General features: G+C 43.3%; 1 protein-coding gene across 1 annotated transcript in view; it reads right to left on the bottom strand.

Annotated features, from left to right (window-relative positions):
* LOC136706854 (insulin receptor substrate 1-B-like) overlaps positions 1-27258 on the bottom strand; it is an 86490-nt gene that overhangs the window by 19528 nt on the left and 39704 nt on the right. The window contains exon 3 of the mRNA XM_066680529.1: positions 7150-12252. Within this exon, the coding sequence (XP_066536626.1) occupies positions 12245-12252 (8 nt within the window). The 3' untranslated portion in view covers positions 7150-12244. Of the gene's footprint in view, positions 12253-27258 lie in introns of the transcript that reaches the window.

A 27258-nucleotide genomic window follows, 5' to 3' on the forward strand; every position in this document is an offset into this window, starting at 1 on the left:
GCACTTTTTCCATGTGTAGGAACACGTCCATGCTGTCGCTTTCTCACCCCTCCCTCTATCCCTCCCTCTTTCTCATCCTCCTGCTCTATTTCTCTTTCTCTCTCTCACACACCCACTCACACAGAGGCTGTGGGGGAATTCTGTACCATGTGTCTTTGGGTTCTCAGGCAAGCACTTCAGGAAAAATCTAATCTAGAGGCCCCCTAAGTGGTTCCCCCAGCCCTGTCTTCTGTGCACAACCCCTCTATTCTCTGCACAGTTGCTGTGTCTTTGGCACTGTGCTGTCATCAGTCCTAAGGCTCGCTGTGTATTAACCATGCTCAGGAAAACTGTGTGTTAAATTACACTTGCTAAATAACTTGTGTGCAATGCCAAAAATGTTAGCATAGTGCTAGATGAGCAGTATTTTCATGACACTTACGCTACTAACACATTTCTTTTTAATATTTCACTCTAGAGGCTTTGAAGATTTGTTTTAGTTAAGTTCAGATAAATATCTGTTAAATGTTTCATCTTAAGTCTTTCACTATGGGAATTTCAAAACAACTAGCTTCTAAAGAATATATTAGAATAAAATATCTTCAAAAAGTAACTTTAGAAGCAAAAGAAAAGTAAATTCTAAATTTAAAATGAAATGAATGTAAGAATATATTTTCCCAGGTAATTTAGGACCATGTTTGTTAGCTCTCTGAAGTTCTGGAATGGAGCTACGTGGCTAATGTATGTTAGCCATGTCATAGGCTTATTTTATATTAGCTTGTTTGGTTAGCTCCAATGCAAAAATAAAATGCTAATTTAGCTTGCTGAAAATATTGGGAACGGGGGAACGTTTAAGAATAATTGGTTTAATAAAGAACAAACGAGGAACTCATGTTTAAAAAAAGTATACGGTACTAAATTCTCTTGACACAGTAACGTTCTGTGTGCTCCCTCAAAACCCTCTTTTCCAGCACCACACGGCGTAAAACCTCACTAAACATTTCCCATGGTGAAAGGTAGAGAGAGGGGAAAGGAGGTGAGAAGTTGAAAGTGCTTTTTGTTTGCTTAAGTATGCTAAGTCAATGAGGCAACCAGTGGCTAATTACAGGGTATTAAAATGCATTAAAACATGATTAGCTCCCATGTCACGGGCAGTTAGCCTACACTGTGTGACTGCTGTCCTTCAGACTAGCATCTGGTGAACCTGATTTGGCCCAAAAACACCAATGGAAAGTTTATGCTAAGCGTTACACACAGGCTTAGCATATTGGGGTATGTAGAACAGAAATGTAAACAGCAGGCAGTTAAAGCAGTTAAATGAAGATAACTTAGAATTAACTTTGGCTTAAGTGCAGGCTTGCTCTGTTGTTATACCCAAGACCTAGGTTATTTTCATCTCTTTCTGTCTCCCTCCCCACACCACACACACACACACACACTCTGACCTTCCTGCCAGGCTGAGCCAAAAGGGAAGCAATAAAGCAGGAAGATTTCCTGCAGTACAGCCAGTCCTGAGATTGTGGTGTTTTGTGTGGCTGAAAATGACGGACATAATATGAAACAAAGGTAGCAGTTGCACCACCTATTTTCCGAACCGTGAAACAATTATAAGAATGATACATGTGGTAAATCTTGTGTTAGTTTTCCACAATTTTAAGTCCAGCTACTTCACGTACATCTAAAACATTGATGGTAATTAATAAAAAGCCTCATTATGATTTGTAAGAGTTGGATTGGATAATTCTGAAAAAGATTGTTGTTTTGGTTCCGTTTTCCTCTTCCAAAGAGGCTCTAAATTCCCCAGAGTGAAACAAAAATAGCTTTATTTGTCTCCCAGATGAAAATTGGGCTCATGTGTAATCAATGTGCTTTAAAACCCAGTGAGATGAAGAACAGCGAATGGCAGGAATAGAAAGAGTTATAAACACATTTTTAGAGGCCTGTTAAAAGGTCTATATCCTACAGTTTTCTTGTATGTTGTGTACAGTATTATAGCAGAGTATGACATGAATGGCGCTTCCCCAGGAACAGTGCCTCCACAATGCTGCCAACATGTCTCTTATGTGTATGTAAATGACACATATACATATATTTAAATAGAAATAAAACCAGTTCTTATTGGAACAAATTCCCAGTTTAAACTTTGACTACGAATGTTGACTTTGTTTTAAAGGTTAAATGGTGTGATTTGAAACTATAAATGTGTTTTATATATTTCACTAAAGGTGAGGAAATGTTAGTTCTCAGTGGTTTTTAGTGCTGTGGGTCTGTTTGGAAAAAAACTCAGCAGTGTTTTGTAAGTCACTGTGGATAAGAGGATCTCATCTGTAGAATATTGTCATTGACCATAGATAAGTCCCCTGTATTTAGCAACAAACAGAAAAGCGTGTTTGAGCTGAATAGAAGCCAATGGACAGCTGTTAAGTGTTCAGTTCTTATACTAAAAAGTAGTATATGCTAAAGATAATACAGCCAGAGGTTAGGCTGAAATACACTGGAGTATAAACATATCTCAGGGCTCACTCACGGCTTTGATAAAGTATCTTCTTTATCTTTTACACACACAGAGCTGCCTACTGCTGGAGGCTCCTGTAAGGCACCTTGGAGACAAGAAACTAGAACAAGTGATACATCCATCCATGTATACAACCAGGTCACAGACAGAGTACGTGTAGATCCATGTTTCCTGCCCTTCAGGCGTTTAGTAAAGTATACACTGGGGTCAATATGCTGGATTCTTTGTGTTCTGCTGTGTGTATTATTACACCTCACTGTTTGTATGGGGGAAAACCCCCCTCAGCTCAGGGATAGCGCTTTATGCTAATGTTCTTATTTTCCCACGTACCTACTGTGTTGTTGTGTATGAGACTAGAAAAGTGTGGCCTGGAAGGCACTTTAAACAGAAGTGGGTACAGTATCCACGGTGTATACTTCAGTGAAAGAATGTTTACTTCAATAAACATGTTAAAAATCACTCAATGTGAAGTAAAATAGCCAAGACATAACTAATTTAGAGGCAGTTTTTTGTCACAGTGCATTATTACTTTCACTCTGGTCACGTGGCTATATTCATTTTAAATAGTTTTGTGCATTTCAAGAATAAAAGACACCAATCCCAACCTTCCTGTAATATTTAAAACAGATGCTGTGTAGAAGAAACCAACAGGAGAAATTGTAAAATGTGTTAACGTCCTGCAAATAACGTAAAATCAAATAATTGACGAATCAGGAAAGTACAGCAAACCCTAGTAACTAGTTTCGCTTGTAAATGGGACCTTCTTGTTACGCTAGCGCTACGTTAGTAAAAGTAGAGGCAGGCGGAAGGTGGTGAGTGTAAACACAGGTCCAGGTGTGAAGCGCATGATTCCTGACCGGGCAGTGTGCTACTCACCTGAGCTACTGTTACAATCATAGACATAATACAGATTTATCTCTGTGGCTAGAACACCATCTGCCACCAGAAACCACACACACATAAAGAGCATAATGAATGTCTTGTGTGTTTCAATTGCAGCAGAAGGGGTTGTCATCGCTTCCATGCAGCGATAGAAAGAGAGAGGGAGAGAAAACTAACTAAAGGACAGAAGGAGTGATATAAAAAAAAAGATTCTTGGACACCACTGACTTGTTAAAGCTGAGTCAGCTCATCTTACAGCTGTTTGACTTTTGTTTTTAGGGGTAGAAATGTTATGTTAAAAAGTTTCAGGCTATCAGTCAGTCATAGGTTCCCTACTAATGCCCAACACAAAGTGAGCTTTGGGATGAGATCGAGTGATTAATCGTCTAAGGCCTGTACCTGACCTAATTATTATTTATGTGGCTGAATGCAGTGAAATCTTTCCTACCCTCCTCCAAAAGTTACATAGAGCAGTTTCTGCAGTGCTGAGCCTGGAGTGACAACAGATTACGGTTCAATGAAGCATCATATTGATTTTGAAGATGTAAAATTAAGATGAAAATAATCCATATTCATTCATTATCTCTAACACTTATCCAGTTCAGGGTCGCGGTGGGTCCAGAGTCTACCTGGAATCATTGGGTGCAAGGCAGGAATACACCCTGGAGGGGGCGCTAGTCCTTCACAGGGCAACACACACACACATTCACTCACACCTGTGGACACTTTTGAGTCGCCAATCCACCTACCAACGTGTGTTTTTTGACTGTGGGAGGAAACCGGTGCTCCCGAAGGAAACCCACGCAGACACAGAGAGAACACACCACACTCCTCACAGACAGTCACCCGGAGGAAACCCACTCAGACACAGAGAGAACACACCACACTCCTCACAGACAGTCACCCGGAGGAAACCCACTCAGACACAGAGAGAACACACCACACTCCTCACAGACAGTCACCCGGAGGAAACCCACTCAGACACAGAGAGAACACACCACACTCCTCACAGACAGTCACCCGGAGGAAACCCACGCAGACACAGGGAGAACACACCACACTCCTCACAGACAGTCACCCGGAGGAACCCCACGCAGACACAGAGAGAACACACCACACTCCTCACAGACAGTCACCCGGCGGAAACCCACGCAGACACAGGGAGAACACACCACACTCCTCACAGACAGTCACCCGGAGGAAACCCACGCAGACACAGGGAGAACACACCACACTCCTCACAGACAGTCACCCGGAGGAAACCCACTCAGACACAGAGAGAACACACCACACTCCTCACAGTCACCCGGAGGAAACCCACGCAGACACAGAGAGAACACACCACACTCCTCACAGACAGTCACTCGGAGGAAACCCACGCAGACACAGGGAGAACACACCACACTCCTCACAGACAGTCACCCGGAGGAAACCCACGCAGACACAGGGAGAACACACCACACTCCTCACAGACAGTCACCCGGAGGAAACCCACTCAGACACAGAGAGAACACACCACACTCCTCACAGTCACCCGGAGGAAACCCACGCAGACACAGAGAGAACACACCACACTCCTCACAGACAGTCACCCGGCGGAAACCCACGCAGACACAGGGAGAACACACCACACTCCTCACAGACAGTCACCCGGAGGAAACCCACGCAGACACAGGGAGAACACACCACACTCCTCACAGACAGTCACCTGGAGGAACCCCACGCAGACACAGGGAGAACACACCACACTCCTCACAGATCCGAAGGGGAGAGTCAGTTGGAGATTTAAAAGAAGCGATATCATAACCAGAAGAAATATTCCCAAACCCAAAAATCACTACAGAGAGATAAACAAGTCCAAAAGACAAAAACAAGTATCACAAAAAAGTAAATAAATAAATAAACGTAGCCTGTTTAAGAAACAGGTGTCTCAAAATTGCAGAAATAGCCCAAACTATACTCTGCAACTTTGCAGAGCTTAAAGGATCAATATGTCATATTTTTACCTTAAAATTACAGTTTTAAAATCATTGTGATACTTCATTGACTAGTAATAGGGCGAATAGAGCCTCTGTCATTGCTACTCTTGTCTCAGCACTTCAGAAACTGCACTATGTAACTTTTGGAGGAGGGTAGGAAACCACCACTTCCCTTCCCCTCTCTATCAAATTCAGTACAGTGCTGTAAAAGCTAATTGCACTAGTGGGAGACCCAGGAGCAGAAAAAAACTCATATCTTACCTAGCGTAAGTAAGGAGTAAATTTAATGTGCAGAGAACACACTAAAGGCCAGTTTAGGCTTTTGCATTGACTAAAAGCAGAGCCTGTGTTGGTTGTTCCCTGCACAAGTTTGTTAAAGTTTATACTTGTGCGTTTGTTTGCATCACTCTGCAATGACACCCCCAAACCACTAGGGCTGAATTTCAAACATCTTCTTCAACCCTATCTTAGTGGTGTAGTGGCATTAGTTTTACAAATGGTCAAAGTGCACAACAGAGAGTGTAGTGTAGAGACGTCTTGACTGCAGACCTATCACAGTCGTGGTCTGCGCAGATGTGATGAGGTGCACATCAGGCCGTGTTGCCTACAGCACAGGTTCAACACAGAAGCATAAGTTGGGCTTTATATCAGGAGACAGCAACATGTGTTGGTTTGGAGGAGCAGCACCTTGTGTTTATGTAATAGCTGATATAACATCATTCATTGAACTTAATCTTTGGCCATTTATATTTATAATCTCATTAATGACATTCTATTAAAAGACTGGGGAACCAAGAGTGACCCTAGAGTCTCTTCACCTACAATGTATTAAGCAAGTCTTATTACAAACGTTATAATAGGACTTTAGAGCCATAATATGTCATGGTACTTTTACTTTTGATACTTAAGTACATTTGAAGGTAACTACTTTTGTACTTTTACTCAAGTGGAGATCTACAACCAAGACTTTTACTGGAGTAATGTTTTACCTTGAGTAGCTGTGCTTTAACTCTAGTAGATGGTTTGTGTTCCTCATCCGCTGCTGATGTTTCTCTGTTATTTCTATAAAAGTCAAATATATATCTCAGTGGATTTAAATAAGATCCTGTAGGGGAAAACATGGCCGTAGAACTCCTACAACTCCTACTTCATCAGCCACGTTAGTGTTGTAAATTATTTCTGTAACAATTTCTTTGACTGTCTCTTTTTACTTTCTTTACTTTAACGTTTGGTTCCTGTCTCCGCCGCTGTGGAGAATTCAGAATGGAGCATTTCACATCAACCCTGGACTTTATTGTTAATATCGTAGCTGTTTTTTCAATCAGTCATTCGTCTATCGTCTGTAAACGCTTCATTCTGATCAGGCTTTACATCAGTCTTCAGTTAGTATTCTGTTTTTTACACAGAGCTCATTTGGAATAAAGAAAAGGGAAATGTTGTAATAGAGCGCTGCACACTTCAGTCCCATTCCTTCTGCTCAGCGCCTTAACCATGCTACCTTTGCCCATGCGGGTCAGTGTAGGAGTGTGATCTGTTTCCACTGATGTGAGTGTGAACAGCAGAACAACAAAATCAAATCTGAGCCACTTTTACCTGTTGTGTGCCTTTAGTCTAAATGAGGTCCTTTCTTCGGGAGGCAGCAGCAGGTCCGATACCCCACCGTGATTCAGGGAGACTTTACAGGAACAAGTGGGATAGTCATCAGACAATGACTGGGCAGTTAGTTTGCAGTGACAACATTAGATTAAGCTTTAATCCAATGAGAGACTCAGTGTCACACTGATCAGACCGTGAACAGAAGTTACTCAATTCAAATATTCTTTAATTCCCCAAATATTTACCAAAGTAAACAGAATCTCAAAATAACGTCAGTACTGACCTGTGCCTGAGACACACACCGAACACGAGCAAATTCACATTTACCTTTAAGACACTGAACAGTTGGAAAGCAGCACCGTGTTTGTTTCATAAGTGTTGTTTTTAGTCGTGGTATTTCTGGGTGTTTTAGGGGGTATTTCTAGGTCACAGTGCAGCTGGAGGAACGTGTCCCTCTCGTAGCACTGATTTCAAAATGCACAATAAATCTCCACTCCTTTCTCATATTATCCACATATTTTATCATTTCTTCAACAGAGCATCAGAAAAAACATGAATAACACACGCCTGCACCTCACTCCGCCCCTTGGTTCAAGCAACATCTTAAAATATCTCTAAATATCAGGACACAGAAACTCTAGTGCATTAGATCACCCAGGGCCATGGTGGTAAGCTCTACTTCCCTAAGAAAAAAATATAGTTTGAATGAAGAGCCAGCAGCAAGAACTGTGGGGATGCCCCTGCCCCCCTCAAAAAATATAGAATTTTACATCATTTTACACAATGCTGTATATCCTCCTCATGAACAGGCTGCATCCTGAGGGAGATGGTGTTTGTTGGTGTTGCCCCAGATCAGAATTCTCTCAAAGACTCGAAGTCAGTTTTGACCATAGGTTTCAAAATACACTGCGTTCTTTCTGTAAGAAAAATGTCAAATATGAAACGTAGATTTGTTTTAATGAATGATAATCTGACGCATGCTGAAATGAACCAGCTCAGTCAGAAATGCTAATGTGGCTAAAAATGAATGGACGTCAAGGTTACAAAATGCTGGCAAAAATCCCATTAAATACAGTGACAAATTATAGTGGAGAATAGACATAAAATACAAGTGTGTTATTATTTATTTGATATTGAAATTCATTGCCTGTAAGCAATTATCCAGTTCAGGGTCACAGTGGGTCTAGAGCCTACCCAAAATCCATGGGCGCAAGGCGGGAATACACCCTGGAGGCGGCGCCAGTCCTTTACCGGGCAACACACACTCACACCTACACACTTTTGAGTCTCCAATCCACCTACCAATGTGTGTTTTTGGAGCGTGGGAGGAAACACCACACTCCTCACAGACAGTCACCCAGAGGAAACCCACGCAGACACGGGGAGAACACACCACACTCCTCACAGACAGTCACTCAGAGGAAACCCACACAGACACAGAGAGAACACACCACACTCCTCACAGACAATCACCCGGAGGAAACCCACGCAGACACAGAGAGAACACACCACACTCCTCACAGACAGTCACCTGGAGCGGGACTCGAACCCACAACCTCCAGGACCCTGCAGCTGTAACAGAGACGCTAGCTGCTGCTCCACCGTGCCGCCCCTGACATTGAAATATTAATGTTAATTAATGCTGGTATTAATATAACTTTATTTTATATGCACATGCAACTTCAGTACACGCGGCACAATACTAATGCAATAATTTTCTCACAAAGATTTAAAATGAACTGTTTTAAAAGCCTCATGTTTAAACGACTGAAACACTTCCAACATTGGATCTCACAGTGTGAGAGGATGCTATTTCAGGACAGATTTGTTACAGGACTCAATAGAGTTCATTCCTGTGGCCTCTTGGGATAAATCCCTGATGAATTATGTATAAATTAAAAGCTCCAATATAAACTCTTTACTGAACAGGATTTTTGCCAGTCCTTTGTAACGCTTGTCCAAACCTTCAACGTTTGTTACGAAAGAATGCATTATTGAGCTAACCATGGATAAAAACGTTTTGGTGGTTTCTTGCTTCTATTCATTGTTAGTGAAGTTAGCACATTCTTTTCTAGAATTATTATCTTGAAACCAAAATGACTATCCACTCAGAAATCCTGCTGTGGGTTGTTTACAGCATCAACGTGATGCATGAGGTGTGCAGGGTACAGTACGCAGGACTCACGGGGCATGTGGGGTCATCTGCTGTAATTCTGCATTACAGAGCAATGGTTCTTATTGTGCCGGAGCTGGAGGCCAATCTGGATCCAATAATGCGTACATGTTATGCACTATATCCAAGAAAACATGGGCTAGGCCTGCACTGCCTGGGACAGCAAAAAGCAAAAGGAGAAGTGTTTGAGACGTACACAGCTCCCTCTCGATCTCATTCTGAAGTCTTTCAGAGGCATGTCTTGGGGCAGAAACAGCCACCTCCCAATTTACAAACACCATAAAAGAACATGATTTTCAGAAGGTGGTTTGTTAACATTTAAAAGAAAAAATAGATTTTTTTTTCTAGGAAATTAAAAAAAAAAAAAGGAACCCCTGTTGCAACTTTGGCATTTTTTTTAAACACATCAAACAGAACAGATGCTATAGACATTGCCTTTTGATGCTGATGAAGGCCAGCTTTCTGAACAGGTTTTACTTGAAAGTTGCACTATGTAACTTTGGGGAAATGGAGACCCCTCTGGTGGAAATAAGTAATTATATTCAACATGTGGAAGAACAGTGTGTTACATGACTGTGGGACCCTTTCCCCAGGAGGTTCAAGATGATTTTCATGAGATCTTCATTAATGTAATGTTCATTTTGATACTTCTCAAGTGTGTGTGTGTGTATGTGTCTGTGTATCTAAGTTGACACAGCAGGAAAAAGTGGAACAAATCCAATCTTTGACCTTCATCTGACATCATTCTGCACAGATCATTGATCATTGATCCACACGCATAAAAGATCAAGGCTTCAAGCTCTAGGCCAGAGGTAAACCTTTTTGTCTGAAGCTCTTACGTTTTGAAATCAAGGATTGGAAATGTATTGGTATTTTACTGCACAGTGGCTGTATCTCACAGGAACCTGCATTATTTTCTCAAAGGATTTACTGGGAGAAATACAGAGCATAATATAAAGCGTTAATCAGACATTAAAAACAAGGGATCTACAGGCTGAGAACCCTTCATTTAAATTTCCTAAATACCTCAGATTAAAATGTTCATTGATCTTTCCTCACAGCGGTGGAGGCGAGATATTGAGACATATCACATACGGAGTAGATTTCAGTGCCAAATCTGAAAATTCAATGCATTGTTTGCTGTTCATACAGTCGTCTCTATAAAACACACCTGTGTCAAACATGAAGAAACAGTTGAAACGTGGCCCAGTTTTCCCTGCTGTGATTTTAATACCATAAGGATGTACGACACGGAAAACTGAAACTACTGGAAAACCTCTGCCTAATTGAATCTAATGATGTTTCATGTATTACACTGAGGCACAGGCAACATCTTTCATTTTTTTCCCTCTTGGCTCAGTATTTTTGCTTTTAAAAAAAATCGTACACAGTGCAACTTTGGCCAATATTTAAAAAAAAAAAAAAAGTGAAACTGGCCTCAGCTCAGCACAAATGGACAGATTGTCAAAATTTATAACGTCCTTCACATTCACACCTCAAAGACTATGGATACTGTCCTTAAAGGATCGGGGCAGCTAGTGTCCTTGCGTGCTGCATGAGGTAAGTAGCAGCAGGTACCATCGAAGAAACATCCCACCTCAGGAGTACAGCTAAAAATAGCCACGTTCCATAACACGCTACAATTTACGCTAGTGTGAGCAGAGTGAGAGGGAGAGGCACCGAAGTACTGCTGCATAGATGGAACATTAAAAACAAAGCACAGAGGAGGAACACAAAGAGGGAGGAAAACAGACATGAGAAACAAGTTATATACACACACATATATCTACAGGGGTTAGACAATGAAAGAGAAACACCTGTCATTGTAGTGTGGGAGGTTTCAGGGCTAAATTGGAGCAGAGCCTGGTGGACAATCTTCATTAACTCCACACTGCACCAGTAAGACCATGTGCATCCAATGGTTCAAACACTGTGTCCTGAAGGCGGTGCCGTGTATCAGGACGACAATGCACCAGTACACACAGCGAGACTGGTGAAAGACTGGTTTGATGAACATGAAAGTGAAGTTGAACATCTCCCATGGCCTGCACAGTCACCAGATCTAAATATTATTGAGCCACTTTGGGGTGTTTTGGAGGAGCGAGTCAGGAAACGTTTTCCTCCACCAGCATCACGTAGAGACCTGGCCACTATCCTGCAAGAAGAATGGCTTCAAATCCCTCTGACCACTGTGCAGGACTTGTGTATGTCATTCCCAAGACCAACTGACGCTGTATCGGCCGCAAAAGGAGGCCCTACACCACACTAATACATTACTGTGGTCTAAAACCAGGTGTTTCACTCTCATTGTCCGACTCCTGTAGATAGATATAAAGAAAGAGGCATGACTAAGATCTCTAGAACAGAAGAGCACAGAGAAAGACAGTCAGCAGTGGGGCAGGTGCTGGAGAATGGTTGAAGCTGCGATGCTATTTAAACTAAGCACATCACTGGCTATTTGAGGGTTGTTTTTACATCATCATTATAATCTTTCAAACCTCTTCTATTATAGGACCACCCCAGACATTCTTTTCCTATGTTCACCTCATCCGCTGAATTCCAGCTCTACAAAGATTTAAATGGCTTTCTCTCACAATTCAGAGTTATTTTCAAATAATAATACAATTCAAAAGACGTAGGCACTTCTTCTGCAAATTGTGTATAATATATTCAAGAGATTTTCATATTTAGCCGTTGTCTAATGAACGGGTTTGTGTTTCTTCAGCTCTGAACTCTTCCTGAGCCTGAGCCTGAGCTGAGCGCGCGTCTCGTTGGCTCCATGTCGCCAGGCGTTCATCCTCGTGTCCTCAGATTGGCTGCAGCACTTTGTTACGAAAACACTCCCGGCAGCAGCCAGGAAAGCTCATGCCCTTCGAAACTTTTTGGCACTTGTTCGTATCGATTGCGGTAATAAGTCAAGCTAAAAACAAAGATGACATTCTTTTACTTATTTTTAAATCAGTCTCTTTCGAAAGTGCTCGGGGGGGGGTTTGGACTTTGTGTGAAATATACACACAGCACACCTCCCTTTCTGTGCTTTGCTTCTGGCAGTCACATGTGAGTGTGCTGGAGACCTCCAGGACTTCAGTTCCCAGGATTCCAAAGTACCACGGCCAGACATCAGCATTCTGGAAAAGAAGACGAGAGAAGAGCGTTTGGTTTGAGAGCGGTAACACCAACGTGTAGAGGATTATTTCATTCACAGAAAGTCAGTAATGAAGCGCACATCTGACAACTTCTTAAAAATATATCAATGAACACTTTCAATGGAAGCATTAATGGAGCCCTGATTGAAAATACTTTATTCTTTATGAAATATTCACACGAGTCAAGAGTCAAGGGTTTCAATGATACTGTATTAATGTGGAAAACGTAATTTGGTGGATTTTATTTTGTACTGTGGCCTTCTGTTTGTGCTGCAGTAATAAATCCGTTTGGGAAGCTTCTAGATGTTCTGTGTGCCTGCGTCTCTGGAACACAATGAGAGTTGTTAAAGCTGAGGAGAGATGAACCTGACATCAGGAAAAATAAAGATTTTGTGTCAAGTTCCGGAGCCAAGCTGACCTCACATACTACAATCAATCAGCGGTAATATGAGAGTAGAATTATAGAAATCAATAGGAAGCATCCAGTGTTGTGGTCTTTATCTGAGCGGCCATGTTTAATTGCTTTGTGACATTTTCTAAGGGCTTCCTTAATCTGAGTTAAAGAGGGTTAAGTGTCTATAAAGCTAACAGCAAATTGCTGAGACGGAAAACAGTAACCTTGTAAGAAAGAGAGCGCGTGTGTGTGTGTGCATGAGCATGTGTTAGCGTATGTTTGTGCACAGCAGCAACAGGAAGAACATTACATCAAAGGACGTATGTAGCTGAAGGCAAGGCATTACACAGAGTGTGTGTGTGTGTGAGTGTGTCAGCTGAAGGCCAAGTGCTCTGGGAACGTGATTTTCAGCATTGACTAAAAATGTGGTTAAAATAGGACTCATAAAAACACATCAGGGCACTGAATACATGATTAGTAAACATCAGAGAAAATGAAGAACAACGTGGTCTCTGCCACTCCACTCCTCCGTCTATTTCCTGTGACTAATATCCTGCCATTTTCCCTCATTATTTTTCCGCAGCTGGTGAGAATGATTTACAAACAAACAAAAGCAGACGGCAGAGTAAACGCTGGACTAATGCGTAAAGTACATTCTGTGAAACGGGAAAATGTTCACAACGTTGCCCGCCACCCCCGGCGCTCCAGTTAGGGCTGTAGTGATTACACTAATTGATATGTCCTGGTGCTGTGCTGTTTACTGCATTTCAGATTTTCTCTGAAAAGATGCATAAATAATGGGGACTGACAGCTGACCTTCAGCATTTTTTGCATTAATACAAAACAGCAACGTTCACCAGCAGCCAGTGGAGGAGGCCCACTCTGATCATATCACTGCAATTAATTTATTAATATCACATAAATGTATCCACTATGATACCGGACTGAGAGAGTGAATAAGACCGTAAAAGACAAAGTGTTCAAACAAAACAGATAGATATTCATTCATTCATTCATTGTCTGTAGCCCGTATCCAGTTCAGGGTCACGGTGGGTCCAGAGCCTACCTGGAATCATTGGGTGCAAGGCAGGAATACACCCTGGAGGGGGCACCAGTCCTTCACAGGGCAACACACACGCACACACCAACGGACACTTTTTGAGTCGCCAATCCACCTACCAATGTGTGTTTTTGGACTGTGGGAGGAAACCGGAGCACCCGGAGGAAACCCACGCAGACACAGGGAGAACACACCACACTCCTCACAGACAGTCACCCGGAGGAAACCCACGCAGACACAGGGAGAACACACCACACTCCTCACAGACAGTCACCCGGAGGAAACCCACGCAGACACAGAGAGAACACACCACACTCCTCACAGACAGTCACCCGGAGGAAACCCACGCAGACACAGGGAGAACACACCACACTCCTCACAGACAGTCACCCGGAGCGGGACTCGAACCCACAACCTCCAGGACCCTGCAGCTGTGTGACTGTGACACCTACCTGCTGCACCACTGTGCCGCCCCAAAATAGATATATAGACAGATACATATTTTGGTATTTTTGGCTGAAACCAAATTTTTTCGCCAACAACACTATCCCTTTGAATCTAAAACTAAAAACACCAAACACATATCTCAGATGTTCACTTGCTGAACCCAAAATATTCATCTTTCCACTGAGGGTGTTGCTCAAACTCCCAACCTCAGACCAGTCTAAAACACTGGGAGAGCTGTGGGTGAGTTTCAGTGAAAAAAGCTTGGTCTGTGTCTGTAAGCTCCTGGAGCTAATTCTGGAATCCAGTGCCACTAACAGAGTGGGATTAAACATCTCCCTGGGGATGATGTGGAGAATGGCTCCACTGCCCACAGTGGTCAGGCACAGGAGCACATCGATTTTGCAATAAATCTGGTGCAGACGATTTGGCAGAAGGAAATTGGCAACATGCTGACTGTACTATTTACACAGAGCACAGAAATGACTGACTGGTGAACAAACAAAAGTGTGCTTGACCCTGTTGAGGGCAGAGTTAAAAAGCCTATTACCTACAAAACACCTCAGTTAACAGCGAGAGCGAGTCGATAAGGACACGCAACAGAACGAAGAAATAATTGTTTTGATGAAGTGAGAGTGGACCTGTGTTCTCTTGGCTCTGAATTTCCTTGTGCTCTAATTGTAAATAGGATCTCCTTCCACCTCTGTTCATTCTTACACCGTACTATATTTAGCCTCTCAGAACAAGCTGTGCTATCCACAACATAGCAACTTCCCAAGCTTCCCAAACATCTTGAAAGGAGAGGGAATCACTGTCATTAACACACTCCCTTATGTTTTATTGTAACCATCCTGCCACACACACACACACACACACAAACACACTACATATTTATGTGCTCGGTTTGACATTCTATATATATCATTTTCTTTGAAACAGCAAGCAGCATATTTTGTTTATAGCTGCAATAAATGAAGTGATAAAATAAACAACGTTCACTGTATTTAGAGCATTTAGTTGAACTTATTTAACAGCTGTATTTGAACATGAGGGCTACAGTTGTATTAAGAGTCCACAAGCAGCTGGGATTCAGGCTGAACTACAAATGTCAAACTAGGAATGTGCATCAGTGCATTATCAGTGTGGTATATCTGAGGCCAGTACAGAGAGAGAGAGAGTGAGAGAGAGAGAGAGACAGACAGACAGTGAGAGAGAGAGAGAGAGAGAGAGAGAGAAAGAGAGCGAGAGAGACAGTGAGAGAGAGAGAAGAGAGAGAGAGAAAGAGAGTGAGAGAGAGAGGGAGAAAGAGAGCGAGAGAGAGAGACAGTGAGAGAGTGAGAGAGAGGGAGAAAGAGAGGGAGAGACAGAGAGAGAGAGATAGTGGGAGAAAGAGAGCGAGAGAGAGAGACAGGGAGAGAGAGAGAGAGAGAGGGAGAAAAAGACAGCGAGAGAGAGAGAGGGAGAGAGAGAGAGATGGAGTTCTGCTTTATAGAGCATTAAGAAGATACAGTACTGTAATCTCAGTCTCTCTCTCTCTCTCAAATACTTAATTTGGTGCCATCATAATGTAACACTGCACTGTGTGTGTGTGTGTGTGTGTGTGTGTAAAAAGGGGAACACTACTTAAGTTGGAGCAGAAAAGTCCGTAGTTGCAAAAAAGCAGAAGGCTGTAACTGCTGCAAGATTTAAGTTGAGATAGAAACGACTAAAACAACATATGAAAATATATTTATAGCTGCAGCAAATTTAAACTGGACCTGCTGTGCCATTTAAGGTGAAACGCAGTGGGGTTTTCTCACATGGATGGAGTTCTTTTAGAAAACACACATAAAATGGGCAAAAACAACTGTTTAAAAAATGGAGAAAAAAAGTTTAAAAACAAATCCAGAAAACTGTGGACAGACAAGTGACCTGACACTGCGGTGTGTCTCATTACCGTTTAAACATTTCAGATTCTAAACACTGTACACAACGTAACGCGATCCATAGCTGCCTCTTAATGTAGATGAACTCTGATGAGGAGTGTGTGTGGAGGGAGGGGGGTGGGGGAGAGAGTGTATCCTTGGTCTGCTCTCTTACACCCTAACACTTGTCAGTGTGTGACACACATGTCTTTCAGTGTTTATTCAGGTGTGTGACAGATGGTGTGTGTGTGTTCAGGCCGGTACTAGGTGCTAATGAACACCATGAGGTTACATTTCTACAGTAATTTCTTTAAAAAGTTGTATAAATTCTAAACTCCGTCACCAAAACATCAAAACAAAAACAGACAAAGGAACGCTCTCAGTGTAAAGTGGTGAAACAGTGAGATTGAGCAGCATGTGTGTGTTCTGTAAGAGCACAGAGGTAAAGTGTAGGGGTGTGTGAGCGGATGCTGGTTAATTCGGGACGTCCTGTGGAGTGAATAGGGCATAAAAAGCCAACCAGAGCAAAGGAAAGTAGGTAAGAACTTTATTAACACAGAAAAACAAAAGTCTATTTTTATGCACCAATGAAGTAAGTATAGAATCCATTTTAAGTCGAAGCACCATTTAAAACTTGCTTTCCGAATACGTACTTCACAAACTGGTGAAAGCTATAGAGACACAGGACTCCTAACAACCGCGTGAGCCCTGGAAGCCGTCCAAACCCCTCACCGTCAGATAAACAGCACACACAGCTTTCATTTATGTGCAGTACGAGAAAATATCAACACGGGTGGTCTGAAATAATGTGCTGATGTCATATAGATTTCCTGAGAAAAGGAAACAGACACAAAGAAGGACACTTGCCAAATGAATTAAGCAGCTTCTGGCGTTCTTTGAACAAGGCAATGGCCACTTCATTTACGACTGAACTTTAAAGATCTCTGTAGATTCCTTTTCATTCATCCATTCATTCATTGCCTGTAGCCCTTATCCAGTTCAGGGTCGCGGTGGGTCCAGAGCCTACCTGGAATCATTGGGCGCAAGGCGGGAACACACCCTGGAGGGGGCACCAGTCCTTCACAGGGCAACACACATTCACTCACACCTACGGACACTTTTGAGTCGACAATCCACCAACCAACGTGTGTTTTTGGATTGTGGGAGGAAACTGGAGCACCCGGAGGAAACCCACGCAGACACAGGGAGAACACACCACACTCCTCACAGACAGTCACTCAGAGGAAACCCACGCAGACACAGAGAGAACACACCACACTCCTCACAGACAGTCACCCGGAGGAAACCCACGCAGACACAGAGAGAACACACCACACTCCTCACAGAGGGTCACCCGGACGAAACCCACACAGACACAGGGAGAACACACCACACTCCTCACAGACAGTCACTCGGAGCGGAAATCGAACCCACAACCTCCAGGACCCTGGAGCTGTGTGACTGCGACACCCACCTGCTGCACCACCGTGCCGCCCTGATTCCTTTTTAAAACTGAAATTAAGTCTCGTGAAAACAAGCAAAGGTTTATTAAAGGCAAGGGATGGACCAAATAAGTCCTGACTCTCTTTCTGACTCTCTCTCTCTCTCTCTCTCTCTCTCTCTCACACACACACACAAACTTTGCTGACTCATCTGTCCATTCTTACTTAAGCAGTGCAACTACATTTTGCCAAAGGCTGCACAGAAACATAAATCAGCCGCTCGACGTCTCTCTCTCAAACTCATTCACACGAACGTAGCTGAGCTCCTACATTCCTAAAACAAAGAGATGTATTTAAAAGACTGAACCCTCAGTGAAACGGTGCACAAAGGGAAGGGGTGTGATGGGGTCCGTATGCAAAATATCTGAAGGTACTTTATTCCACAGCACGTTAAAGTTCAGTTTACAGGCTTCGTTCCTGAACGTGGTGCTGCTGTCGTCAGCGGATCTGTAGCTGGGTTGGTTTTGGGGGAAAGAGGGTTGTTGCTTAAGGGCAGTGAGAAAGTTTTGCAAGTTTTGAACCAAAGAGCAACCGCTGTTGGGCAACGGCAAGATAAAGAAACGCTGACAAGGGATTTTTCGTTTTGTCACAGTGTGCGCATGATGCAAATATACACAGGCACACACCATGATTCTGAACCAGCAGCACACACAACAAACCTGTGGCAGTTCTAATGGACGAATTACATACAGACGTCCGCTCTGCTCTGTCTGTAACCGTTTGATTCACAGCTGCAGGCTTCTGTAGAGACACCAGGCAATAGAGCAGTTTCTGTTAAACATGTGTTCACAGTAAAACCAACACAGAACTGGAAATGTGTGTTAGAGCAGGACAGGAGGGAGCCCTGCCTTTGCCTGCTTCAACATGACAATAGATGAAGCCCACAGCCGTCAGAATTAATGGTTTGTGAGGTGTGTAGTGTGTGTATGAACATATTTTGAGGATCATCAAAGGAATGATAGAATGATAGTGATAGAAGGGTGAAAGGGACAATAAGACATGAGACAGAAAGAGAGAGTATATGCTTTTGTCCTACGAGAGCCAAGAAGAATGAGAGAGAGAGACAGAGAGACACACAGAGAGAGACATAGACAGAGAGAGAGAGACAAAGAAAGAGAGACAGAGAGAGAGAGACAAAGAAAGAAAGACAGAGAGAGACAGAGACACAGAGAGAGAGAGACAGAGAGAGAGAGAGAGACAGAGACAGAAAGAAAGACAGAGAGAGGGAGAGAGAGACAGAAAGACAAAGACCTCAGTGAGGTACTGAACAGACAGGGACTGATAATGTGTACGTCTGTGTTGTCTGTGTTTTTTTGTCTAAAGGATTGTCTACAGGTTTTGTGTTTTCTCTAAAACTGTTTCCACCATTAGTTTTCACACTGCGTTACAAAACTTTACCTTTAATTTACAGCTCGCGAATCGTACGATGTGTGTCTCAGGTGTGTCTCAGAGACTCAGCTCCGTTTCTGTCGAACAATAAATCTGTTTTTGTTTGAACATTCCTCCGCATTATTCTGCATCCTCTGTGAAATATCAGTGTTATTCCGACAGGCGTCTGTGGCCAACGTCGCAGTGAACGTATTATATTTAGTACACGGCAGTAGACTATGACCCTGGAGTAGTTCTGAGAGGGTCCTGTTCTTACACATCTCACTCAACTGATGTCAGGCTCGAGAATGTGCTGATCTACTGAATGAAGGGTGTTAAAGCAGGGGAAGCACTAGGCTGCAGAGTGCTGACCCACAGGGCTCTGAGAGGGCTCTGCACCGAGAGTGGGCCGACCCCCTGACCTTCCATGGCTTATTTTGGGCCTGCTTTAGGGACGACCACTGGCAAATATCCCGCTCATCCCAGAGAAAGACTGTACACTGTTTAAACCGGAGGGCTGCAGTGTTGTTAGTGGCTCTCTAATGTGCAGGACTCCTGTTGCAGATAATTGCAGTTGCGGTGCTATAATTAGTTTGTTACACAACAGAAAAATATTACGTCATGCACTGTATGTCCAGAAGTTTGAAGACACCTCTAATAATGTGTGTCTTTTTAAGGTGAAGCTATTGTGGAAACAGACGTTCAACGGCGCACATTTTGCCTAGAAAAGTGATATGGGACACTGCAGCAGCTGCACACGAGCTTAAGGTCACCATTGTCAATATGAAGTGTGTTCGACAGAGGTATAAAGCACAATGCATTGAAGAGTGAAAGAGCAATCACTGATTAAACACTTGTTTGAGGAGCAGGGAGAGCACAGTTCTATGGCGACGGTCAGAGAGAAGGTCTATCCTCCATTACAGGGGGGAAAGTGTCTCACTGATGAAACAGGGGTAACATGAAGATTTGGCCACAGCAGCCTCAGATGATCCCTCCAACGCCCCGACCCCGCTAACTTAAAATATACACCACGTAATTCAGTTACTGTCCAGTCCCTCACTGCACTCTCCACTCTTCACCGTCAGCCTTTACTCTGCTATTACACGTCTATATTTGGGATTTCCACAGGATTTCTGAGTAATTGATGGATATGACCTCTGCCAGTAAGCAACCCAACATCCAGAATGCAGAGTTCAAATATAAATTCCATTGCTAGCCCTTCCTTAGTGCAGTGTATACAGCATACGGCCAAAAAAACACGGACACCTGCTCATCCAAGGCTTTCTTTTGAAATGAATGGAGTGTATTTTAAGGGACTTTTCCCCAGCTTTAACTCTCTGCTCATGTCTCATCATCATCATGCACTGTCAATTATATTAAAAACTAGGAGCGTATCGTAGTTGAGGAAAATCTCTTTATAGATGTTCAGTTTTGGCAGCAGAGGCAGTGAAAACCATTCAGTTGCAGTGTGCTGTGAGAGTGAAGTAAAGAATGAATGAATGTTAAGAGGCTTCAGTGAATAGTACTAAACGTTAGGAACAGTTTGATCTGTTTAATTGAATGTGTGTGTGTGTGTGTGTGTGTGTATTAAATGCTGTTATGCAACACTGCCTGTGGTTCAGAGTGTTCTTTTATCTTCAACTAGACGTAACGAGTACTGCCCCGAGGGATTCATGGAACCTTCACCAAACACAGGGCATTTCACCCACTTCTAACTTTTTTAACCAATTTTAACCAACAATTACGTCTGTGACCACTAGGGGTGCACCTTAAAATACGTAGTTCATTCATTCATTCATTATCTGTAACCCTTATCCAGTTCAGGGTCGCGGTGGGTCCAGAGTCTACCTGGAATCATTGGGCGCAAGGCGGGAATACACCCTGGAGGGGGCGCCAATCCTTCACAGGGCAACACACACACACAAACACACACGCACACACACACACCTACGGACACCTTTGAGTCGCCAATCCACCTACCAACGTGTGTTTTTGGACTGTGGGAGGAAACCGGAGCACCCGGAGGAAACCAACACAGACACAGGGAGAACACACCACACTCCTCACAGACAGTCACCCGGAGGAAACCCACGCAGACACAGGGAGAACACACCACACTCCTCACAGACAGTCACCCGGAGGAAACCCACGCAGACACAGGGAGAACACACCACACTCCTCACAGACAGTCACCCGGAGGAAACCCACACAGACACAGGGAGAACACACCACACTCCTCACAGACAGTCACCCGGAGGAAACCCACGCAGACACAGGGAGAACACACCACACTCCTCACAGACAGTCACCCGGAGGAAACCCACGCAGACACAGGGAGAACACACCACACTCCTCACAGACAGTCACCCGGAGGAAACCCACACAGACACAGGGAGAACACACCACACTCCTCACAGACAGTCACCCGGAGGAAACCCACGCAGACACAGGGAGAACACACCACACTCCTCACAGACAGTCACCCGGAGGAAACCCACGCAGACACAGGGAGAACACACCACACTCCTCACAGACAGTCACCCGGAGGAAACCCACGCAGACACAGGGAGAACACACCACACTCCTCACAGACAGTCACCCGGAGGAAACCCACGCAGACACAGGGAGAACACACCACACTCCTCACAGACAGTCACCCGGAGGAAACCCACACAGACACAGGGAGAACACACCACACTCCTCACAGACAGTCACCCGGAGGAAACCCACGCAGACACAGGGAGAACACACCACACTCCTCACAGACTGTCTCTCTCTCGCTCTCTGTCTCTCTCTCGTCTCTCACACACACACACACGGCCTGGTAAGAAACGGCTTATTAGTTGAAAATAATCAGCTTTAATCTCAGTAGGCTGTAAGCTGTTTACACCGCCTTCCCATTAACACCAGACACTCCACTCCTGAGTGTATTTTCATGAATATACCGTGTGTATAAACGTTCTAACCCCATCTCCAGAAAAACATGACTCTGTGACTTGTTCATTCTGTTAAACATCAGTGTGACCGACAATAACACAACCAAACGTTTCCAGTGTTTTCACGATTGTGTTTTTTAAAATTAAAATAAACTCTGTGTTTGATGCCTGCCGCACACACTCAACGTTTGAGTTCATGTCACACACTGGTCAGAGGCATTACAATATAAACAGGTGAATATAAAAGGTATAAAAGGAAAACTATGTTGCTGCTCCTCACTTTATTCCAAACGTCTCTTAATCGTGATGGATTCCCTTGTGCTTTCTCTGTTTGTGTTTTTCAGACCTCCGGACTCAGGCTCTAATAAAGACGACTGCAATATTCCTTGGTCGTCCACCTCTTATTTCTGTGCAGCACTTTGTCAGAGCATAGTCTCAGGGGATTTAATTCAAGAGACACTTCAAAACTTGATGTGCTGACCAGTAGTACACACGTGTGTGTGTGTGTGTGAGGGGAGATCTGATCTGCAGATAAGAAACTCTAGGAAGTGTCCTGGCTGGAGGAGGTGGGTAAGGGCCCTGACTGATGAGAATTGGGTAACAGCACAGCAACAGAAATAGAGAACTTAAGCAACATCATCTCAGTTGCAAAAGGAAGTGTAGGATATTAATAGCAAAAGAAAAATAAAACAGACAAAACAGGGCATTGTTAATTGCTGTTCAAAGAAAACCTTACATTATTTTATATTTCTACATCATTTAAATACATCACTTTACACTGTGTACAATTCACAGACCAAAGAAATGCACCAAAATCACTGAATAATGACTGCATTGTGCCTTTCTTATAAGGGTCTTATCTGGAGACAAATGTCATTAACCTTTTAGGAACCTCATGTAGAAGAACACAGACTAGGGATGAAAGAAGAGGGTGTTTTTGGCCATACACACTCCCCATACACACCCCATACACACTCAATACAGAAGAGAGAGAGAGAGAGAGAGAGAGAGAGTGTGAGAGGAGAGAGAGAGAGTGAAAGAGAGAGTGAAAGAGAGAGAGAGAGAGAGAGAGAGAAGAGAGAGAGAAACAAGATGTAAAAAGACACTACAGCAGAGGGAGAATGCTATCCAGTTTATCCAATAAGCATTTTATGTGTTCTGATTGGTTGCTCAAACAGACAGATCCAGCAGGACACGTGCAGACACTACAAGAGGGCACAACCTTTGATACACACACACACACACACAGAGTTCTGCAGTTAAAGCATGTCTGCTGACTCACCAATAGCAAACAGTGACAGGCAGGCTGTGGGCCATTTGCAAGAGAGAGATGTAGAGAGAGAGGAGAGACACAAAATGTGCACTGCTTTTGTGTGTGTGTGTGTGTGTGTGTGTGTGTGTGTGCGTCTGTTTGAGTTATTCACATGCGTCATTTTCATTATTCTTTATAACACAAGAGCTCTGATTAAAAAGATTAAACTAAAGAGTCTTTACGCACAAACAGAGCTGACTTTAACCTGTGAGAAAAGAGACTACATCCACTTCAGTTACAACATATACTCACACACAGGGCCTCCAATAAAACAAGCACCCCTCCCATCTCCCACCAAAGAAACATGGCTTTTCACCCCCACTCTGCCCTTGTACTCCTTCCCTTATCTGTTCATCTTTCTTCCTTCCACCTCACCTTCACTGGAATGAGACCAGTCTGGTTTATCACTGCTGCTGCACATGTTCCTACAGTTCTACACACACACACATTAGACAACGGAAAAGACAATTAGACAACAACAGGAAGACAACCAGGGTGTTGATGTCTGAATAAATAATATACATCTCTTTTTAATAGAAGTACAATCCATTAACATTTGTAATTCATTGTATTTGGGCCCACATTAATCCTGGATTATAAACATATGTTTACTTTTCAGTGTCATAAAAAGAGTATAATGTGTGTGTGGCTCATCAGAACCGTCAAATGCAGCCAATAATGTAAAAAAACAATGTAACATAACTACAACAAAGTATAATATGTAGATATTAGCCCACATCATTTTACTATTTCGGGCAGCACAGTGGTGCAGTCACACAGCTCTTCTCCCTGTGTCTGTGTGGGTTTCCTCCAGGTGACTGTCTGTGAGGAGTGTGGTGTGTTCTCCCTGTGTCTGCGTGGGTTTCCTCCGGGTGACTGTCTGTGAGGAGTGTGGTGTGTACTCCCTGTGTCTGCGTGGGTTTCCTCCGGGTGACTGTCTGTGAGGGGTGTGGTGTGTTCTCCCCGTGTCTGCGTGGGTTTCCTCCGGGTGACTGTCTGTGAGGAGTGTGGTGTGTTCTCCCTGTGTCTGCGTGGGTTTCCTCCGGGTGACTACTTGTGTTCAATATGAAGGGGCATTTTTGATAGGTGCAGTTTGAATTATTATAGACTAAAACTTTAGTTGTATTTTACTTTAGTAATTTCTATATCACGACTGCATAGATTCCCAATAAAATACTTTTATTAAAGCACTGAATTTACCTGATAATTGATTAATAAAAAACAGTTAATAGCCATAAACTTCACTGAGTGACACATCACACGTCATCAAGGCCAATGTCCTCCCAGAGGCTGCGAGGGAGTGTGAGAAAAAGGGGATGAATGGGGAGATATGGGAAGTAAAACCTAGGAGAAAGAGCCAAGATAAAAACAGAAGAAAAAGAAGAAAGAACACTCCACTTCTTGGGAAAGGCAGGCAGAGTGAGAATGTGAGAGTGAAAGAGAAAAGAGAGAGGGAGTGAATGAAACAGAGAGAGAGAGACAAATACGTTCTCATAAGCATTGCTACGGCAACCGTGTGTACCCCACTTCCTCTGACGCAAAAGCAAGCCAAAATCAAAGTCCAAAATGAGCTCTCATTCCCTTTCTGACTCACCTCTTTCATTCTCTTCCTATTCTTTCCTTCTCTTTCTCAATATTTATTGAAATATCCACATTGAAGGGCAGTCACCGCCTCCGCTGGCAGTCTGTTCTTATCTGAGCCCCAGGAGGACATTGTGTGTGATAGTGTTTGAATGCGTTAGAGTCCGTGTCTGCGCACTGTTGAGCAACTGCTGTTTACAAGTGGATCAAACTGCAGCAGTGTGGCCTTCAAACGAAAAACTGGTTATTGTTATTTTCTTTATGTGGTTTCTCCCCAGTTTTAATCAACGGCAATTACATCCATTAGTTTGGAGTCCCACATACTTCCTACAAAACACGTGAAGATAGACTTGGCTTCTTTTCAAACTGCTTCAAAAGCACCAACATTTGTAGGAGAAGACTAAAGGCCAATTTATGCTTCTGCTTTGAATCCACACCTAGTTTCAACAACTTTACAGATCATAAATGTGTGGATTAAGCCATGCGCATGTGCCTGCGTCTGTTTTTCCCACCATATGCTCTAGCACATGGCTCTGTTTGTTATTGTTCCTGTCTCCGACCTTGTCCCGCCTTAGCTCCACCCTCTCATTGTGCCTCCTTTGTAGTCCTGCCCCCCGTTATCTGTCCCAGGTGTTCCTTGTCTGTGGTGTGCCTTTAAATTCCCTTGTCTTAGTGCCTCTTTGTTGGACATTCCTCGTTCCCTGTTCCTCCCACGCTTCAAAAACACATGTTGGTAGGTGGATTGGTGACTCAAAAGAAAAAGAATACACTGTGTACCACTCCTAGTAAAACCACTCATATCACCAGACTCTGTGAAATGAGTGAATTATGGGAGAAATCACAAATTAAAGCATGATGGGGTTTTCCCAGATTAATCAGTTACAACGCTATGCACCACAACAACTGTGATTGGTCCTAACACGGACGAACATGGATCAAAATAGAGAAATGAGGAGAAATTAATGGAGGATTTCCAGAAATAATTTACACTACAAAAACAAACATGGCTGCAAGTTCATGGTGAGGGACGCTAACACACCAACGTACCAGTGCTCTCAGACTGTAGTAGACTTCACACTGGTCCAACGTAGAGGCACTATATCTATATCTAACCTATAGGAGGCCTTACACTGACTGGAATCACAGTGAGAGGACGGAGGGAGAACCACTCTCTCAGACAGATTAGTGTGAGTTGTGGACTATTCTGGAGGCCATTTAAAGAGCTGATTAAGTGATGTTCCACTGATCTCCACTTTAGTACTAAACAAGATGTTACAGTTACAGTGCTTTTAAGACTGAAATATGTAAATGACCTTCAGAACGAATGCTGTGAAGTCCAACTCATTCAGAACACACTCAAATACATGAGCGGTGCTTATTTGCTGTTGGCAGAATCAGTGAGTTTATATGGAAGGTGTTTTCTGCACTTTAATGTCACATGCTGAGTCCACATCATTAATCTGAATACCTGATTAGGCCAAAAATCAAAAGGATGGGCTCCAATATCTGTATAATCCAATAACCAAGCGGTGCCCTAGAGGAGATCAGACATCCTGTCTCTGCTGTCCATGAAGAACAGCGCAATGCACAGAATATCTGCCTGCATCTGCTGGGGTAGTTATCAGCAAATGTCTCTCTCTGTCTCTCACACACACACACACACTGTCTCTCTCTCTCTCTCACACACACACTGTCTCTCTCTCTCTGTCTCATACAAACACACATTCTCTCTCCCTGTCTCTCACTTCCAATCCCAATATGCTCATGGGACATCCCAGTAGTAATTTTGTTGTAAATGACCTATGATCTGACATCTTTTTATTTACAGGATTATTACTGGGTGTACTACATCTCTCTCTCTCTCTCTCTCTCTCTCTCTCTCTCTCTCTCTCTCTCTAAAAAGGGGATTAGGTTGTCTATTCACCCAGCACGATCTAAAATCCTCCCATTTCCTCTCTCTCACTGTAGTCAATGGGAGATTTAGAGAAAAAGAGACAGAGAGAGAGAGTTGCTCTGTGACTCTCGGCACTGAACGACGCAATGCGCTCACACACACACACACACAATTCAAACACTGAAACAATTAAAAAAACTAGCAGCTGGGCAGCAGGAAAGTGCTACTGTACACTTACAGATGAGCACACATCGAGGCTCAAAGGCACAGAGACATATTTACCCCACAGTACCACAAAAACAAATACAAGCTTCATTTATTTACAGAATTCAGCACACTCAAACCACACACACACAAACACACACACACACACACTGAGGTATATCCAGAGGCTTCGTTGGAATGTAAGATGTAGGAGACCCATCTTTTATCTCGCGTGAACGACATGGAGCCAAAGTGAGTTCGTAAAACAGTAAACAAACATTTGTAGTTATTCACGTAAAAACACCTTTCTCTGGAAGAGGCCAATTGTTTGAACAAATGTTTGATTTACGTTTCTGAGTTGTGACTATTTCACTACGCAACGGAGACTA

This window comes from Hoplias malabaricus, chromosome 9 (genome assembly GCF_029633855.1).
Source record: "Hoplias malabaricus isolate fHopMal1 chromosome 9, fHopMal1.hap1, whole genome shotgun sequence".
Taxonomy (NCBI): domain Eukaryota; kingdom Metazoa; phylum Chordata; class Actinopteri; order Characiformes; family Erythrinidae; genus Hoplias; species Hoplias malabaricus.